Here is a 20773-nt window from a genome sequence, read left to right as displayed (position 1 = left end):
CGTGCCGCCAATGGTTATTCAGCTACACAAAAAATAAACATGAACAGAAAAGGTGTCCAGTGTTTATGTAACATAAACAGTTTTTTCATTTATAAGTCGCTCTGGAGTATAAGTCGCAGGAACAGCCAACCTATGAAAAAAAAGTGTGACTTATAGTCCGGAAAATACGGTAAAAAGCGAAGTGAAATTTGCCGACCAATATTGGTCTTAGTCGATTAGTTTCGGTCTGTCAGGAGTTTTATCATCCATTTTTTATAAAACCTAAAGAAAACATGTACCGACAAGTGATACCCAGAAATGCTCCACGGATATGGAAAGTATCAGGACGTTTGGGTCCTACCCTTGGCAATCTTGATATCCAACGCGGTCCTGATGAGCGCCATGAGAGTGGAGTTAAAGTGGACCGTGTTGTCATCGGCCACGGGCAGGTCCATACGCAGCAGCCTCTGTGGAGAGCCAGTCAGAATTGGAGCATAAGAACGGCGGCGTGTCTTCGCCGAGATATTTTCCCGAACCTCCATGGAGGGGCGGGCGGGCCGATGTGGGCTTGGGGGTTGCGGGGGGGATTGCGGTTGAGAGAGCTCCATAGACATGGGATGTCCTCGATTTTTCCAATTTGTAGTCACCGGCTCAAAGAGACCACACTGTTTTACGACAGTCTTCCGACAGATCATGTGACGCTGTGCGGAACATTTTCAATTGGGTGGATGCGCTTGCAAATGCCGAAGCATTTACTACTAGTGAGCCCCTGTGTCTCCTGATGTCCCAGTGATACTCAACGACACAGCACGGCTAGCCAATGGGAGGGCCTTCTGCTGCTAAGGAAAACCACGAGAAGGAACAATCGGAGCCAAAATGGCCTCCGACCCAACCTGTGCCCATGTTCCCTAAAATGTGTGAATGCAGTGGCACATTCACACATCTCTGCTGTTCCACACAAAGACATTAGAATAATCCCACTAACACACAATAATCTGCACAGACTGCAATTAAGATGAGGCTTAATTGGAGTCCTTTGGAGACAAAAGAGGTTGACTGGAGAACAAAAACAGTATCATTGGTGGAATTCTGCTTGTTTTCAGGAGACAGCTGTTTTTATTTTTCAACTCTGGCATGTTCTATAGAGCTCCCCCTACCAGTAAGGAGGTTCCCTGTCTATGTCAGGTAAATCCGATGGAAAAAAAACGACCGGATAGAACGAGACAAACCGGGCTTTTCCCGAATTGCCGTTGCTATCCGGACTTGTTGGCGTCCATCCATCGGGTTTACCTACGAACATGAGCGTTGGGCACTCACGATGACAAGCACGGCAGTACGATGGCGGCTGACTTTGTGGGCATGCTCCCCCCGGGCCAGTTGCACGGCAGGCGGTGGCCAACAACATCGGCCAACACTGATAGCAGGCATCGTCCATGTCGGCCACGGCCATGCAACACAGCGTGCAAGAACGGCATGCAACACCCCCCATGGTGGACCACCCCGCCACCCGGCACACACAAAGCATGCAAGACCCTACTTAAACTAAACCCTTCAAACCCACCCAAACCCTCTACCCCGCCCCCCACACACACAATTTCACACACAAGCAGCTGTGCATCCGCGCAAAGAGAGTATCCTCAATCCAAATTGATTGATCCTCCTGAAATTGATTGTCTCATTGATTTCCAATAGTGATTGGATGAAATATCTAGTCAAGATCTCTCTCAATGCCAAACGGGTGCAGTGTTTCAAGGGGGGGTGTCAGAGTTAGTAAGTGTTAATTCAACCCTAAAAGAAGACAACAAAACAGAGAAAATAATAAAGAGATGATTGATGTTCTTTGTGTTTTTCAGTTTTTGGACCAACCAGACGTTGAAAATTGTATTTATTTTTTTTTTTTGTCGAGGTGCTGCAGGGTAACAGGAAGGGGGGTCAAGCAAAAGTGGGGACACATGGTAGGATGAAGTAAGAGACTTCAAGCTTGGTCATGAGATGCGTTTACAGATAAAAAAAAAGGGTGGTGAAGGTGAGGAGAAGCTTTGTTAGAAAACCACTGAAGGAGGAAAGAAAGAGGGAAGAGCTTAAGGAGGGAAGAGCTTAAGGAGGACTAAAAATGACAGAACAGGACGAGAGCAAAAGGACGAGACTAACGACATGGACGGAATATCACTTGGAAAAAACCAAATGAGGGGCTGCTTTTCTGACAAGGCTGGTATTCCTAATCTTTAACCATTTCTTATCACGACGATCCCGCTTTTAAGAACTACAGCTTGAAGAAGGCATGTCTTGACGGATGCTAAATGCCGTAGACGGCTAAGGGGGGCACTTCAGGGACAAACCGACATACTCAGCGAGACAGTAGAAGAAGAGTGCAGGGAAGACAGACAGATTGTGCTCAGGCGGAGGGATTCGACACGAGCATGGAGACATAGGCTGGTTGCTGACAGACGAGTGGAACGAGACAGAAGGGATGCGCAGGGAAAAAGACAGAGGAGGAAGAAAAGGACACAAGGTGGAAGTGGAAGTCACCCAGATTCATAACCTTTAAGAACTTTGGACGACATATTTGTTAAATAAATATCGACAAACAAGTATCAGCTCGGGGAAAAGGATATTAAGTAGGGATCAGTATCGGACGATTTCCGTAAACAACCCGTGATCAACGCATGTCAATAAACTAGGGGTGTAAGAAAATATTGTATATAGTTCCATGATACAGTATCCATATTAAAAAGTATGATATGAATATTTTTAGGCTTTTATCATAGAATGTATATGGTATTTATTCAAGTGCATACATGGCAAAGGTTCATTTTTTATTTTAACTTAAACCTCCGATCGTTAGGTGGCAGCACTTACATAGTCAATTAGGACCCTAAGTCGTGCCCGAATAAAGTATTCGGAAAAAAACGACAAATCTGCGAGTCCACTTAGCGAGAGGACCTGCCGCTAGCAAGCAATGCGAAGGTACTTTTGTATACTACAAAAGTAGTACTGTGATATTGCAGGTATTTTTTTTTTCAAATTGATATCACTATTTTTTTAAATAATGGTTAATTCAAGCATCCTAAAAGGACTTTTTACTGATGTGAGTTACTTTGTTCCACAAAAATACTGTTCTGATGGTGGATAAATCAGGGACTGTATACTCTGCATTTTTTCCACAGCTAATAGAATGCGAACATTTGAGCAGGATCTTGAGATATAATTTAATTTATTTGTTTTTTATGTTTTTTTTTGTAAATTTAAAGCTGGATGTTAAAGCTTTATTTATCCAAATGCTACACTTTAAGTTTTTACAGAGGTAAGTTTATGATACAGCATAACATACTGTTCTAATGGAATAAAAATGTGTTTAGTAAGTGCATATTGCTGGTGTAATTCAGTTTTTCCAGGAAATAATCTTTAACTACAAGAAAAACAAAAAAATGTCACCTTGTTAACAGTATCGTGATACGTATCGTATCGCCAGATTCTTGCCAATACACAAAGAAGGATCGGTGTGCAGCGGCAAATCCTACATGTCTGCTGTGTCATGTAGGGTGGCCAACAAAACGCCGCGTCCCGTATTGGAAGAACTTTGTCCCGTATTGCCACGGGAATCAAAACTAGTCTGTAAAACATTAATGGCTTCAGTCTGACAGCTTGGCTACGCCAATTCATGCCATTGTGTAGGATCAAAGGTACTGCTGTTCAACTTTTCTTGCATCTTTCTTTACACACTTTGCCTAGCTGTCACTGGCTCTACTTTACATTGGCAGCAGCTAGCTAGCTGGAGTTATCCGGTTAGCTTCTCTAGCGTCTTTGGACTCCAAATGTGACATTTTACCACAGTGACATTTTGCTTTTAAAACAGACGAGCAATGCGATTAGTTTGGAGCTAATTTTTACCCCATGGGAAAAAGTTCAAAACTAGTTCACGCAGCCCCGCACACTTCAGTTACAGCTTGTCATTGGCCCGTCATTGTCATGCTAATTTGCATCCCATTGCATGCAGCTGTACACTAGCCTTAACAAAAAGCCTCATTCAAACAAGAGAGAGGCTCCAACAGATATTTTAGGCAAGTAGCCTATAGCTACGGCTAAATTACAGATAAAAAGTGTGAGTGGGAAAATGTCAATACTCAAGAATTCCACGCGACAATGCTTGTTGTTTCGAGAAAAAAACAATCAGACTGTGAAATACGGCACTGCTACTGTGCATGATAATACATGTAATATGGAAGAGGCTGGATTGGAACTGCACGCTATAAACCTTGCAATCCAACCTACCTCGGTGTTCCCAGTGCCACCATGTGTGGCTGTGTTTTCCTTTCAAAAGCTGTCGAGGCAGAAGCTGTAACAATTCTACATTTGCCATTAACTACACGACCCTAACTCGGATAAGCGGAAGAAGATGAACGGATGGAGGGATAGCTTGATGATTGGCAGAAGAGTGTTTGTGATCCTTTGCGATACAGTTGATCCTTTATTGAATGTATGGATTTGCTTGTGTCTTATTGTGCCTCCGTCAGTAACAGCACCATCAAATCAGATCTAAGCACTAAATAGAAACAGGGCACGTTGACTTGCAGTAGATGCTGATTTGCTAGTCTTCGCTTTTCGGCATTGACGGTAATGAATCTGGATGCCACTGAGGACGGGGTGAAAAAGAGAGAGGCAGGACAATAACAAAGAGACAAACACAGAGAGCAGAAAGTGCAGAAAAGCAAAACCCGAATGGTCATCCTGGTGGTCCGGAGGCACAAATTGAAGCCGACGTCACTCAAGTTTCCTCGAGGTAAAAAAAAACAACAAAAAAAACGAAAAACAACAAAAACCCAGAAAGTCTTATTGTCTTGTGTCAGCCTGTGTGTGTGTGTGTGTGTGTGCGTGTGTGCTTCAGAGCCATCCACAGGAACCAGAGAAGCAGAGGACCGAAGACAGGCGGCCTTGCCGGTCCTTCTGTACCCGCATCGTAAGCAGAGTGACAAGTGTGTGTGATTGTGCGTTGACGTTTCTTAAAAGGTGAATACACAACATCAAATTCATATCATTCAATGGCACATAATGACCAATGTAATGTAATGTGCTTTAATGAGCATAAAGGTTATGCTTGTAGTGTGCATCTCTACGTATGTGTACATGTGTATGTGTGTGTGTGTGTGTGTGCACATGTGTGTGTGTGTGTGCAGTGCGTCCGTGCAGGTTGCAGATGGACAGGCATAGCCCCCCTCCTCTGTTCCCTCGCTCCTGCGGCCTGACGGCAGGTGAAATAAATAAAAAAAGTTGAAAAAAAAAAAAAAGGAGTCCACTGTCACGTCACTGCACCACAGAAGCCCCGCCCCTCCAACCCCGCCGATTCGGAGAGAGAGCGAAGAAGAGGACAGCGCGCACCAAGACCACCACCACCACCACAACCACCATAACAGACAGTGAGGAGGAGGACACCGCGATGGGCGGGGTTAAGGGAAGGAAAGAGAAGGGACAGGAAATTGGGGGCGGGGGAGGGTCATAGGGGGCGAGTCTACCTTATAGGCCACCCGGGCGGGACACCTCTTCCCGAGGCCTAGCGGCGGACACATGTGTCTTAGCATCTGATACATGTCTGTGTAAGTGATCCGGCCGCTGGGGTGGCCACACACACACACGCACACACATTAAACAATCACCCGACAGACAGAACAAATGATGACAGAGGAAAGGAAATAAAGGATGAGGGGGATGTGGGGGGGTGTGGGGGGGGGGGGGGGTGGTACGAGGTGAGGAAGAACATAAAGAAAAAGCAAAAATGACACAGGGACGGAAGAGGGAGGGAAACAAATACACAAAGGTTATTGATTTTGGATCGCTGTTGATGTGTGGTTGCTGTGGCGATAGAGAAGATGAGCGAGGGAGGGGGCGTGGCCTAGTCTGGCCTTCAGTAAAAGAGGGAGTAAGAGAGCAGCTTGAAGAGGAGGGATCACAGGTAGGAGTTGCGCAGAAAAGAGGAGAAAGAGAAAAGGGGGATTCGGGTCGGGTCTGCTTGGCCCGCTTTTGACGCTCGGATAGAACAGCGGCGCTTCGGGCAGGCGCCATCGGACTGACCGAGCCGCCATGACCAGTCAGCTGAGTGTGTTCCCGAGACGGCACGTCCACCATGAGCCTCCAATCATGTCTGCACCGCCTGACAAGGTGCTACAACGCTGACTAGACATTGGGTAATATCAGCGTAAAGCCATTTAGTTAGTATGTTATCACATTTATGTCTAATTTTCCTCTGATTATAACTACTATCATATCTATTATAATGGGTAATACAAATATAAACGTGACTATAGGGGTGTTATTTCATGTCTGAGGACTCTAATGATGTTGAAAAAAAGAATGAAAACAGGTTTTCTATGCCATAACTACAAAAATATTCATTCATTCATTCATTTTCTACCACTTATCCTCACAAGGGTCGCGGGGGGTGCTGGAGCCTATCCCAGCTGGTGGCCAGCCAATCACAGGCCACATATCGACAAACAACCATTCACACTCACATTCATACCTATGGACAATTTGGAGTCGCCAATTAACGTAGCATGTTTTTGTAATGTGGGAGGAAACCGGAGTACCCGGAGAAAACCCACGCATGCACGGGGAGAACATGCAAACTCCACACAGAGATGCCCGAGGTTGGAATTGAACTCAGGTCTCCAAGCTGTGAGGCCTCTGTGCTAACACTACACCACCGTGCAGCCTGGAACCAATTAACCACAATAAACAAGAGATTACTGTACCTCCAAATAAGCCGTTGGAAAAAAATCACAAATGGTTGGAACTTATTGTTGGTGCAAACTTCCTGTCCACCTTCTTTATCAGTGTGCCGCCATTGGTCGCGTGGTGGGGTATTTAGCTAATCGATACAGTCCAGGCCAATTAGGCTAGTTTGTCCCACTCAATACTGTGCGGAAACCAAAGACACTCGTGGAAAACCGAGGTTTGACCGTCGTAGCTCTTCTAAAACCTGAAACAGGCAACATGTCCTTTAGGAAACCGGCCATTTTGCACCTTGTTTGCTAAAGCTAACGACGAACACCAGTTTTGTGCGGTGCAGCTCGATGAAGAGACTCACGGTGGACAAAAGACCTCAAAATGCCCAAAGTTCCTGACCCAAAAACCACACACATTCACACATGTTCATTCTTTCCCCCCCAGAAAACAACAGAGACACAAACAGAGGAGGTGTGGCCATTTAAAAAAAAAAGTCTTATTTCCTCCATATTAGCGTGCTAATGCTAAGACAGCAGCTGCAAGCTAATGGCTGAGTCATTGTCGTGGATGGGACCAATTTGTTGAGACATGCCACAGAAAATGAAATGAATTACTCTAAAATGAACATAAGTATAAATATTTTGTGCTAAAAACATTATAAAGGCAATACGGGGATACTATTCTTCTTAATGGTAGCAACAGTAAATAGACATAAAGAAAGCTAACTTTGCATTGTACACTCTAATCATGGATCGAGTAACAGATTACTTAAATACTTTCGATATTTGCCTGCGGCATCGCTCAGGCCACGTCCACACGTTCTGTGGTTTAAAAGTATTCCTGTCCATACGGATACGTCATACAATGGGCGCAAGTGTGAGCCAATCAGAAGCATCCATGATGTCATTTCCATAGGCAGTCCAACAACAAAATTCCAAAATTGTGGTATTTCTATGTGTGTCCCATCGTACTTAACATAGTTTACTGCTTCAATACTCGCATGTTGGTGATGATAAGTGCCACTGTCAGCTTCATTTCTATGCATTCTACTCGGTTGACACTGACAATATCAGGGCTGTTTACTGTTTGTTTTGACTGTGAACATTTGAACGGCGCGCCAACAAGTTTTTGCGATTATGCATTTTTATGTTGTTTTCTGCATGTGACTTAAACAAAACATTCATTCATTCATTCATTTTCTAACGCTTATCCTCACGAGGGTCGCAGCGGGTGCTGGAGCCTATCCCAGCTGTCTTCGGGCGGGCGAGAGGCGGGGTACACCCTGGACTGGTGGCCAGCCAATCACAGGGCACATATAGACAAACAACCATTCACACTCACATTCATACCTATGGACAATTTGGAGTCGCCAATTAACCTAGCATGTTTTTGGAATGTGGGAGGAAACCGGAGTACCCGGAGAAAACCCACGCATGCACGGGGAGAACATGCAAACTCCACACAGTGATGGCCGAGGGTGCAATTGAACCCTGGTCTCCTAGCCGTGAGGTCTGTGCGCTAACCACTCGACCGCGTGCTGCCTTAAACAAAACAATAATGAGTTTTAATAGGATGTGTGTTGGCCCCTGGAAATCTGGCAACTCCATTTTTAAAAACAAAAGTCATCCATATTCGTGTGGACGGGGCCTGTAAGGTCACATGGTAGATTCCCTTGACTGTTGCCGTGACTACACTGAGGCCCCACCCCCTTTGAATGTGTCTCTGTGTTAATAAGCCCCACCCACCCTGTCCCCAACCAAACAGAAAAATGCACATGGCCCAAACGGTTCCTGTCCAGGCAAAAATTAGACGGCAAGCAGAAATGGGAGTGGAAGATGAGGACTTTGATTTTGGAATGCGAGGGAATGAAAATCATTTTCCCCGACAACAGCGAGCGCAGTGCATCACCGCATGCTTCACGCACACCGCTATCTGCGCTGTGAGTGTGTGTCAACAGGTGTGTGTGTGGCGTGTGTGTCCCGTCTGAATGCAAATACAGCCACCCCCGTAACCACGATGGCGAAATGAACCCAAAACGAGTGAGTGATGCAAACCTTGAAAACAACAAAACATAAGAAACAAAAGCTGAAGGAGGAAAGAATCCATCTTAAAAAGGTGATAAAGAGCGACATTCATTCCAGTCTCTTAAAAGGCGAGCAGGTTGCGTTGTAAGTTCAAGTGCTTTAGGGGGTGCAGTCCAAACCTTGCAGGCCACCCTATGCGGGCATTTCTTGCCAAGGCCCAGGGGAGGAGAGATAACTCGCAATAAACTGTACATATCCTTATAATGTATGCGCCCGCTGCAAGAAAGATACAAGGAAGGGAGGTTAGGAGTACTTCACACGTCACACAAAAGAGAAAGAGGAAGAGAGAGCATTGATTTACACCGCAGAGAGCGAGCGAGCGAGAGAGAGAGACAGAGAGAGAGATGACCTCCTCACATGCACAGAGGACAGGAGGAAGAGGAGGAGGGGTTACGTTCATTCAACGAGTACAGAAACAATATTAACTCCTCTTGGCGTCACGTGATGCTGCAAGAAAATGTTATTTACACTCATCAGGAAATGTGAAACGTGCTAGCTTGCTAACGTTAAGTGGTTGATTGTTGAATCCCTCCTTAAGAATTGTGTTGATATCGTTGTGATCATTTTCATGTGATTTGTGTTGTGTCGAAGCATACATTGCTAACCTGTCTGCTGGTTAGCAACTATTATATAGCAAGAAAAGTGAATGGAGTGAGGTAACACAGGCTAATGAAGTTAGCGCATCAGTCCATATGTCAACTGCGGTCATTTGGGAGCAGATGTTGTTCTCTGCCGGACTGACTTAGAACGGTTTTCCCAAAGATAAGTGTATTTGGATGTGTTTAGCTCTGAGCCTCAGGTTTCACTGCTTCTGATCGACTAGCATAGTCAACTGCGGTCATTTGGGAGCAGATGCTGTTCTCTGCCAGACTGACTTAGAACGGTTTTCCCAAAGATAAGTGTATTTGGATGTGTTTAGCTCTGAGCCTCAGGTTTCACTGCTTCTGATCGACTAGTATAGTCAACTGCGGTCATTTGGGAGCAGATGCTGTTCTCTGCCGGACTGACTTGGAACGGTTTTCCCAAAGATAAGTGTATTTGGATGTGTTTAGCTCTGAGCCTCAGATTTCACTGCTTCTGATGGACTAGCATAGTCAACTGCGGTCATTTGGGAGCAGATGTTGTTCTCTGCCGGACTAACTTAGAATGGTTTTCCCAAAGATAAGTGTATTTGGATGTGTTTAGCTCTGAGCCTCAGGTTTCACTGCTTCTGATCGACTAGCATAGTCAACTGCGGTCATTTGGGAGTAGATGTTGTTCTCTGCCAGACTGACTTGGAATGGTTTTCCCAAAGATAAGTGTATTTGGATGTGTTTAGCTCTGAGCCTCAGGTTTCACTGCTTCTGATCGACTTAGCATAGTCAATTCCAAGTCATGGACGGAGATGTGCGCGTGTGTGCGACACTCACCAAGCGGCGGGGTCGTACTCGGCCCATATCCTTACGTACTCGTCCAGATGATGCGGCCCCAAGATGGAGGAGTCTCTGGTCAGATACTCAAAGTTGTCCATGATGACGGCCACAAACAGATTGAGCATCTGCACACAGCGAACGCAACCATTGCTCGCCTGACAATGATGGAGGACATCTTTCTTCTCTCGCCACTTTAGCTACCCTATCACTGTGCTCGGTGACGCAATGAAATATAAGCGAAACACCCACCAGGAAGGAGCAGAGGAAGATGAAGGAGACAAAGTAGGTGTAGGCGAAGGTGCTGCCACATTCCGGCTCCGTGTTCCCTGAGGCCGGGTCGCACTCTTTGCCCCCCAGACAAGACAACATGATCTCATGCCACGCCTCGCCCGTCGCACTCCTGCGTGGCAACACATGGCATTTTCCATTTTCAGGGTCACCAATGCTACTTGGTTTGTATTTCACTCACCTGAAGAGCAGCATGAGAGCCATAATGAAGGTTCTGAAGTTGTTGTGATGGTTGATGGCGCTCTCTCCCTCCTGATCCAGCGCCAGGTTCCCAAACAACTACACACAAAACAAACAAGCCATTAACGTCATTGTTTCAGATAAGACTATTGGCACCTGGAGCTGAAACAGTGATGCAGCAAAATTTAGGACTCAAATAAACAACCGTTCCCATGACACTTGAAGTGCTGAAAAATTAACAGAAGCTACTATTAATATAAAATATTTTGAAGTCTCATGTAGTGATTGCGTTTTGATTTGACAACGATAGAATTACTCCAACTTCTGCTTGGACTGCTTGGACCACGCCGGGTGTTGCACTCTGATGAAAAAAAGTGAGTCTGGACTCACACATCGGAGCTAATGAGTGATGCTGGGAACACACCGAGTGCAGGTAGGATTGCAAGGTTTATGGTGTGACTGACTTGTGTGTCATATCCCATGTTACAATGTGGACAGCTGCGGCTTAGAAAAAACAAGTGTGGCCATATACATATATATATGTGTGTGTGTGTGTGTGTGTGTGTATGTATTTGCAAATGATTCCAGAGCAGAATAATTCCAAGATTGTTGTTCACACACTGATATCGGCAGAAAAAAAATGATACCATACGATCTGATATCTGATGCTGGAAACACACCGAGTGCAGGTAGGATTGCAAGGTTTATGGTGTGACTTTGTGTATCATATCCCATGTTACAACTTGGACAGCTGCGGCTTAGAAAAGACAAGTGTGGCTATACATACGTATATGTGTGTGTGTGTATTTGGAAATGATTCCAGAGCAGAATAATTCCAAGATTGTTGTTCACACACTGATATCGGCAGACAAAATGAAACGATACGATCTGATATCTCATTTTAATGACGTCCCTACTAAAGACCCCAAAGAGTGAGAATGTTGTTCTATACACATTCATATTCCCATCTATATTCCACATACAGTTGAACAACGGCAGCCAGCACTGACCTGCATGCCAATGATGGCGTAGATGAAGAAGAGCATGGCGATGAGCAGACACACGTAAGGCAGAGCCTGTAAAAAGGAGGCACAAAAACAACAAACGTCGGTCAGCACCGCAAATCGTGTGGTGCATGGACGCTATCTGACATGTGATGACCTTGAAGGACTGGACGAAGGTCCACAGCAGGATGCGGATGGTCTCGCCTTGACGCAGCAGCTTGATGAGGCGAGCGGCTCTGAACAACCTCAGGAAGCTCAGGTTGATAAAGTTGTTCTATGGCGCCAAGAAGAAAAAAAAAAGACATGTCAGCTTTCACTATGCGGATGCTACGGTGACCAAACTTAAAATGAAAGGAATTAGCTAGGAAGAAGAACTGGAGGTCCAACTGAACCAGTAAAAAGTCTGAGTAGACACCAAATTAATGAGAGGAGAGAAGGAAGAACCGAGGGAGAAAAAAAAAGAAAACCAAAGTCTTAAAAAAAAACTCCAATCATCCAATCTGGTACATCAGAATGCTTCTTTTTTTTTTTTTTTTTTTTTGGAAGACAACCAAATGCACTGATCTCTGGGGGGGACAAGCAGGCCACACAAGATGGAGGGAGTGGGGCGGGGGCCGGGCCTGTTAACCACACCACTTTGGTTATGGAGGACCTCAGCAATGATTCGGCCCTTTAGTGGCCGTCATCACGTGTCACATCAGCAACGGAGCATCACAAGAATTGGTTCCAGACCCGACCGTGGTAAGGTGAAGGATGGAGTATTTGTGTAGAGCTGGGCGATATATATCGATTTCTTTTAAACACGATATCAAAAACAAGTATATCGCTCACATGGATATTGACTGGATGTGACGCGAAGGTCTCATGTTTCAAAATGGCGCCGCCCGAGTGTAAGCTAGTTAGTACATCAGCTCTGTATCTTCTGTTGCGTTTTTAGTGTGTAATATTGCTTTATTTATTACTTTGTTATTGTTTTTGTTGCCATACCGACCCCTTAAGCAAGTGTGCAGCTATGGATGTTTGTAGCTTGCCTCTTGCGCCATTGTTTACACTCAGGAGCGATCGGCGACCAAACCATAGCATAGAAAAAAAAATCTATTTACAAAATTCATTCATTCATTAATTTTCTACCGCTTTTCCTCACAAGAGTCGCGGGGGTGCTGGAGCCTATCCCAGCTGTCTTCGGGCGAGAGGCGGGGTACACCCTGGACTGGTCGCCAGCCAATCACAGTATTTACAAAATTTTAAACACGATATTTAACATTATTAGAGCCTTCCAGACATGAAATAACACCCCTATAGTCGCCTGTACACTCATTCATTCATTCATTTTCTACCGCTTTTTCCTCACAAGGGTCGCAGGGGGTGCTGGAGCCTATCCCAGCTGTCTTCGGGCGAGAGGCGGGGTACACCCTGGACTGGTCGCCAGCCAATCACAGTATTTACAAAATTTTAAATACAATATTTAACATTATTAGAGCCTTCCAGACATGAAATAACACCCCTATAGTCGCCTGTACACTCATTCATTCATTCATTTTCTACCGCTTTTTCCTCACAAGGGTCGCAGGGGGTGCTGGAGCCTATCCCAGCTGTCTTCGGGCGAGAGGCGGGGTACACCCTGGACTGGTGGCCAGCCAATCGCAGTATTTACAAAATTTTAAATACAATATTTAACATTATTAGAGCCTTCCAGACATGAAATAACACCCCTATAGTCGCCTGTACACTCATTCATTCATTCATTTTCTACCGCTTTTTCCTCACAAGGGTCGCAGGGGGTGCTGGAGCCTATCCCAGCTGTCTTCGGGCGAGAGGCGGGGTACACCCTGGACTGGTCGCCAGCCAATCACAGTATTTACAAAATTTTAAACACAATATTTAACATTATTAGAGCCTTCCAGACATGAAATAACACCCCTATAGTCGCCTGTACACTCATTCATTCATTCATTTTCTACCGCTTTTTCCTCACGAGGGTCGCAGGGGGTGCTGGAGCCTATCCCAGCTCTCTTCGGGCGAGAGGCGGGGTACACCCTGGACTGGTCGCCAGCCAATCACAGTATTTACAAAATTTTAAACACAATATTTAACATTATTAGAGCCTTCCAGACATGAAATAACCCCCCTATAGTCACCTATACACTCATGTTACCTAATATAGTAGCCATAATAAGAGAAAATAAAACATATGATATAATATAGATTCATATTCTTCTTTAAAAGCTCTGCTTCGAACCTTTTTAAAAAGGAACTGCACTTTTTGATGTTGAGCAGGATAGTAGGGATTTCTATGATATGCTGTCATGTATTAACCGTCGTTAAAGGGAACATCCCAGCATGTTAGCATTCACATACAATGTATTCATGGAAGACATTTAGCTACGTCTTCCTGGTGCGTCGTGTGGTTGACAGGCCAGGCTGGGTCATGAGAAGGAGGAGGAGGAACGAGCAGCTTCAGTAGTGCACACGTGTCAGCATGGCAGCAAACCTTCACAGAAACGCACCTGGCCTACATGCACACCCGAAGAAGTGGTGGGGGGGGGGGGGGGGGTAGAATGCCACTCAAAATAAACAATGTACCTTTAGCATAACAGTAATATATAAATAAGCTTTAGTCTACCTCATTTGACAATCTCAGAAAGTATACTTAGCAGCCACTTGATGAAGCGTCAAGAACCAGTCATGATGTTCTATATATGTCACTATATTGACAGGAAAGCAGGAAGTGAACAAATGTAACAGTTACTGATTGTAAAAGTACCAGATGGAGGGGTAGGATTTAATAAGCTTTGCTTCTTCCTACTCCTTTTGGACATGTGGAACTGTGAACTGATTATGTGATGCATTCAATTGTAATCTGATGCATGTTCAAATGAAATAAAACCATTACAATGGTGTACACGGTTTCTAATGAGGTCCAATACAAAAGATAATAAAGCTGACTTTTGATTGACACGTGATGTAATGATATGTCTTATTAATCCAAGATAAATATCACTTTGTAAGCCAGCCAGGCTCATCCAAGAAGCGCATGCACAAGGGGTCAAAATACGTCCCGGGGATGGGGGTCAGGGGTCACGTGACGGGCTCAGGGAGGCGGGGCTTTCATGAGGATGCAGAGGAAGCTTTGAGAGATAAATTACAAACCAACCAGATTCTACATGTGCCATGATGTCGAAAGATGAACGGGTCATTTTGGGTTTTTTGTTTTTTTAGGGCGGAAGATATTTGTGGTGTTTTTTGTTTTTTTTTTAATTGGGCGGAGGCATGGGGGCGACAGAAGGCACACCATCATCATCACAGCACCACCACCACACGCCATGGCGTAACACGAATGGAGAAGAACACGATGAAGGATTTCATAGTGCATTTTGATTGGATGGATTTCACAAGAGAGTGGGGCGGGATGGGGGGCGGGTGGGGCAGTGGTAGGGGCGGGTAGTAGGGCGCCAATTAAGTAGAGAAGTGAAAGAAAGCATGTAAAGAGATAGAAGAAGAGGAAGACGGAGTCATTATGAGTGTCAGTGTCACAATGGCAGTCAACAGCTAACGTTCAAGATGCTCTCTGGTGTCCCCGCCGAAGCCACGCCCTCTCTGTCCTTAGCGGGACGTTTCAGTCCATCCTCAACAAACACGACAGTTAGCTCTTGCGAGCCGTAACCAGTGCAGCTAAACGCTACGAGACAAAGCTAGCCAATTAGACACTTGACAAAGATCTGCTAACCAGCTTTGTCAGCTCCGACCGCTGGGTCGCGCCCTCGCCAACCTTCTCCGACACGGCCGCGGGCTCGCTGATCATGTGCAAGCGCGCTTTCTTTGTGAGCCATTAGCTATTAGCATCGTCTGCGTCATCGGATGCAAAATAAGCCACGGCTGGACACCAGAGAGGGGCTTCAACCAACAAATATCAAACCGTCAAACAGGACAACATGTGGAGAAAATTTGTGAATGTCGCCAACAAAATGAGGAAAAATGCGGGAAAATTTCTTTTTGTACAAAAGCTCACAAACACATCTTTTCCCAGGATATTACAATTACCGTAAATTACCATAATTACCGGGTTACGCCTCTATTCAAGTAAGTGAGTGCTCTATAGTTGCCGGGCACGCAGAAACAAAACAAACAACTGTCTTTGCATTAAGAGCTGTGGCTGTAGTCAACCTCCCGATGTAGTTTTTAATCACTGGTCAGGATCCAGCAGCTTTACTATTTAGATCAGTGTGTTGTTTACATTGGTTCTTTTGCTGCTGTATTGTGCAATACGACGTGGTCAGAGAGAGAGTAGTTCTTTTTCCACTTTCTCATGCACTCCAAATCCTTATTACAGATAAAAAGTGTTCTACTAGTATATAGAATGAATTCACAGGGGTTGGTACTGATGGTAAAGTCTATACGGACTCTCTGTAGGAATACACAAAGGGAAACACATTTAGGAAATAACAGCCTCTCATCAATTAATGTCTTCATTCTGTTAGAATTACAGTATTTACGGTAATTACCGTACATATTTCTTGATGACTTTTGTTGTGTAAATGTTAACGCCCGTATAGGGGTGTCACAAGATCTCGTCAAATTATAATATGACGGATTCTCATTAAGAAAAAAAATGTCTATTTAATTATAATAAATGAAGAGATAAATCACGCCATATTATTTATATATTGCTATGTACATTTGTGTCTGTTTTCCACGTCAAAACAAACCACCCCCAACCTAATCCCCCTCTCCACCCAGTTTTCCCATCTGTGAAGGAAGCTAAACATCCAGATGCAGAGCCTATCGTCACAGCAATCAACACCCACTGTGATGTTTGATCGACAAAGTACCGTCAGGCCAAGTGGCACGCGGCTTTAGCGGTGGACGAGAAAAAAAACGTGAGTTCGGTGAGACCACGGAGCACGACTTTCGGTTCTGGGAAACTAATTGTTCTCTTCTAAAAAAATCCGGTCTTGTTCTCATCATTGCATCATTTGATCTTGTGACACCCCTGTCAGCGTCCTATCCTAATACTAGCATCCTAGTACTGATACTCTCAAGTCATCATTCCGGGTTGTTAAGAGTCCACTATGAGTTATTTGTTCTTAAAAAGTCACTTACCCCAAGTTCCGTGACCAAAATGTCAGTGATGCTTCCCAGAACTGAGACAAAATCAAAAATGTTCCAGGCGTCTCTGAAGTAGTTCTGTTTAGAGGAAAGGGAAAGAAACGGACATGGAGTGAGTTCCCCAAATACAAAGACACTGACTGTTGCCATGGAAACAGAATGCAGGGAGGACCACGGCGTGACTGCCGTGCACACTTTGGGGTTTTACGGGGACAGCAAGAACACGCTCCAGATCTGTCGACCAAAATAAGCTTCCTCATGAATGAATGATGGGACGAGCCCGCATGGAAGCAGTCAGTCCATGTGTGTGTGTGTAGGTTCTCCCTCACCAGAGGACCGAAAGCGATGATTTTCAGGATCGACTCCATGAAGAAGAAAGTGGTGAAGACGATGTTGAGGTTCTTCAGGACGTCGTCGTACGTCTTTGACGCGCCGTCAAACTGTTAGAATGAATTAGGAGGACAATATTTGTCATTGTGAGGCCTAGTGAGGGTTCCTCGTGAGTAGGGGACGCCGTAAGAGCATCACCTTCATCATGAGGACGATGGTGTTGAGCGCGATGAGAGCCATGATGCTGTACTCAAACGGCGGCGACACTACAAACTGCCACATGCGATACTGGAAGCTTAGCTTGTTCTTGGGCATGTGGCGAGTCAGGGGCTTGGCGTTGATGGCGAAGTCTATACACGCCCTCTGCAGGAGTACAGCAGACAAAACACCGTGATGCATCATCTTGACTACCCGGACCGGCGGTTCCTCACCTCATTCTTTTCTAAGCTGTAATCCTCCATCATTTTATCTCCCTGTTCCTGGAATGTGATGATGATGAGAGCCACAAAGATGTTGACGAAGAAGAAGGGGAAGACAACGAAGTACACCACGTAAAAGATGGACATCTCCATCCTGTAACCCGGGCTCGGACCCTGGTTCTCATAAGTGGAGTCCACGGAGTGCTTTAACACCCTGCACAGGAGAAGACACATGATTTTACCGCTATTCATTGGCTCCTCAGTCACACACACCGGTGGTGGTGGTCATCTACAGTACATCTGTAGACCACTGCCCAATATCCCTGTTTCTGGGCCACTTGGTCTACCCCCGAGACATGGCCGCCCACAGATTGTTCCGATGTAGCGGAACCGCCAAAGTCATTGACTTAAATCAGGGGTCGGCAACCTTTACTATGAAAAGAGCCATTTTACCAACTTAGTTCTGATAAGAAAAGACAAGTTGGAGTACTCTTGCTAGTATTGGAGATAAACTTACATAAATGTATGTGCAAACTACTTTAAACTTACCTGATTTACTGGCGCCCATGCAGCTGTTTTTAAAATGTCAAATACCTCAGGGAAAGTATTACTTATTTTATGTTTACCTGCGTGAGAGAGAACAGAATAGCATCCTGTCTGCTCATCCTCATCCAAACAGTCAGAACTCAGTCAGGATGCATTCAAGGTCTCACACAAAGTTGGATTTTTGCATTTTCCCCACTCGGGTGTTTAAAATTATTCAAGCATTGCTAAGGGAGCCACAACAGAGAGGCTCGAGAGCGACATGCGGCTCTGGAGCCACAGGTTGCTGACCCCTGACTTAGACATTGTTTGAATTTCAAAGCCTGTATTTCTCCCATGAGAACTAATACAAATAGAAATAGTCTGTTCCAGGCTCAAACTGTGGCCAGCATAAAAGCTTTACTAAGTGTCCAGGCTGGGTTTAAGTCACATTTTAACCTTCTTAAGTGACACACAACTGGAAGAGGAGGTCTAAGATGAATAATAAGAATGTAAGTTGAATTAATACGGATATAATTGTATTTGGTTCCTATGTCGTATGTTAGCAAATTACAGTTCTTGTTCTACATTTCCTCTCAATGGTCCCTTTCAACAGTGGCATGGCAGAAAAAATAAAAATAGCAAGACACAACAATTAATAGAATGATTTGCTTTTAAATAACAGTAATTTTGAATTATTTTTTTATATTTTAAAATTTTTACAAACATTGAGCTCAAGTCTCTTTGAACAGGTTAGTTATATTGTACAGTATAATATGATAAGCATGAGTATTCTGCCCCCTCGTGGCCAAATGTGGTGTAGTATGACGTCATAATATGTATACTTTATGGTATCCACGGTTTGATCTACTGGCTTTAGCTATTATACACTCTATGTTCATTAAATCATTTTTTAAATATGAAAAAAGTGGTCAACAATAGAGGCTGTGTGTGTGTGTGTGTGTGTGTGTGTATACGTACTGCGGCCACCCCTCTCCAGTGGAGACAGTGAAGAGGGTGAGCAGGGCCCAAGCCACGTTGTCGTAGTGGAAATCGTACTTCTTCCACTCCCGCTTCTCAGCTTTAACCTCATCCTTGTCGTACACTAGATACTCGCCCCTGCAGGGGACGACAAACACAAACATTATAGCGACACAACTATTCCTGTCTGGAATGTTTGAATGTATTCATATGCACTCGTCCTGTGAGCGTTCATGCTGCTTATGATGCCCAGAGTCAACACCAGGTGGCAGCATCCACCCAGCAGACACGAGACTGCACCTTCCAGTCTGATAGCTAAGAAGCATTTGAACCTTTTCCTTCCGACCAACCTGCAGTCGCGCTCAAACTCTTTGGACTCGTCCGTGCAGTAGAAGAAGCGACCCTTGAAGAGCTGCACGGCCACCACGGCGAAGATGAACATGAAGAGCATGTAGACGATCAAGATGTTCAACACGTTCTTCAAGGAGTTGACCACACAGTCAAACACAGCCTAAGTGAAGAGCGGGGAAAAGAAACGTTCAGGGATTTTAAAGATGGTGGAAACATGTGCGCAGTTTTTCAAGTATCAGAAATAGATTTATACCATGCTACCCTCCAGCTGGAGTACCAAACACAGTATGTGTGTGAGACATAACACACAACTGTCTCTTCTCTGTGCATTAAAAAGATATAAAAACAGCTAAAAAAAGGTAAGTACTACAAAGCCCGCTATTAAAACACCCAACAATGTTTTATGGTTTTCATACATGCTGCAACCATGTAGTAACAGTTATATTGATGATACAGTTGCATGTAATACGTACAACATTTTTGCTGTATTTTGCTCATTTTAAGCAACAGCGGAACTTCCTTCCTGGGTGCACTGATTTCACTGCACTGAAAATAATTCAAAAAATGAAGAACCCAAAAGGAGAATATGAAGAATTCAAAGAAGGTGTGTTACACCCGCAAACGTAATAAACCACAAAAGTAATACAAATCTGCAGCTTTGAATGTAATAATCCCATAAATGTAATAAATTTCTCACAAACGTAATAAAATTTGCCTACTGCAAACGTAATAATGAATTTCTGAAATTTCTGAATACTGAAATTATAACATATGTGGGAAAGTGAAAATCTGTAAATGTAATAACTTCCCACAAATGTAATATGAGACAAAATAATGATATTTGTGGTTGTTGTTGTTTGTTCTTTCTTCTTTGAATGAGGGAGAAGGTGTAGATGTCATTTTGAGAATTTTAACAAGATATTTTTTTTCTTTTTTTGTGGAAAAAATATTATTCAAAGAGTATCATTTGAATACATTAAAGGAATCTTTAATTATTAAATTAAAATTTATTTTAAATTAAAAAAGATAACATAATTGTGATAATTGCAATTGTTTTAATAAAATTCTTATTATTATATTTTATTATTTCTTTTGATTATTTCTTCCCCATATACACACAAAATCACACATACAATAATATACTGTAACTAAAACGCACATGTACGCCCACAAACAGAGCGAGTTTTAACAGTACAATGCAATCTTTTCTTGATTTAATTCATGAAATTCATTCATTTTTGTTGAATTGATTGTTGGTGCTTTGTAAATATTGTTGTGATATTTACAGGTGATTGTCATTTCAGATTATAAATAGAAACGGTTATAAAGCCTTTTCTAAAGCTTTGGGACTCCAGCAAACCACAGTGAGAGCCATTATCCACAAATGGAGAAAACAT

The 20773-nt window shown here is 44.0% G+C and overlaps 1 protein-coding gene across 15 annotated transcripts in view; it reads right to left on the bottom strand.

Annotated features, from left to right (window-relative positions):
* Positions 1-20773, bottom strand: part of cacna1ab (calcium channel, voltage-dependent, P/Q type, alpha 1A subunit, b) — an 89441-nt gene that overhangs the window by 18823 nt on the left and 49845 nt on the right. For 13 of the 15 annotated variants that reach the window (XM_078793535.1, XM_078793542.1, XM_078793544.1 and 10 more), the window contains 13 exons: positions 19376-19536; positions 19026-19163; positions 17535-17736; positions 17302-17466; positions 17103-17213; positions 16768-16851; positions 11825-11941; positions 11674-11739; positions 10665-10762; positions 10445-10595; positions 10193-10320; positions 8903-8999; positions 341-446 (listed from right to left, as the gene is read on the bottom strand). In XM_078793535.1, the coding sequence (XP_078649661.1) occupies positions 341-446; positions 8903-8999; positions 10193-10320; positions 10445-10595; positions 10665-10762; positions 11674-11739; positions 11825-11941; positions 16768-16851; positions 17103-17213; positions 17302-17466; positions 17535-17736; positions 19026-19163; positions 19376-19536 (1624 nt within the window). Of the gene's footprint in view, positions 1-340; positions 447-5489; positions 5587-8902; positions 9000-10192; positions 10321-10444; positions 10596-10664; positions 10763-11673; positions 11740-11824; positions 11942-16767; positions 16852-17102; positions 17214-17301; positions 17467-17534; positions 17737-19025; positions 19164-19375; positions 19537-20773 lie in introns of all 15 variants that reach the window. The other 2 variants (XM_078793536.1, XM_078793541.1) reach the window with 1 other exon arrangement.

The sequence above is a fragment of the Doryrhamphus excisus genome, linkage group LG9, assembly GCF_037039965.1.
Source record: "Doryrhamphus excisus strain RoL-2023G ecotype Guam linkage group LG9, RoL_Dexc_Guam_v1.1, whole genome shotgun sequence".
NCBI classification, from domain to species: domain Eukaryota; kingdom Metazoa; phylum Chordata; class Actinopteri; order Syngnathiformes; family Syngnathidae; genus Doryrhamphus; species Doryrhamphus excisus.
The sequence above is the reverse complement of the archived record's forward strand: the minus strand, read 5'-3'. Positions and strand labels throughout refer to the sequence as shown.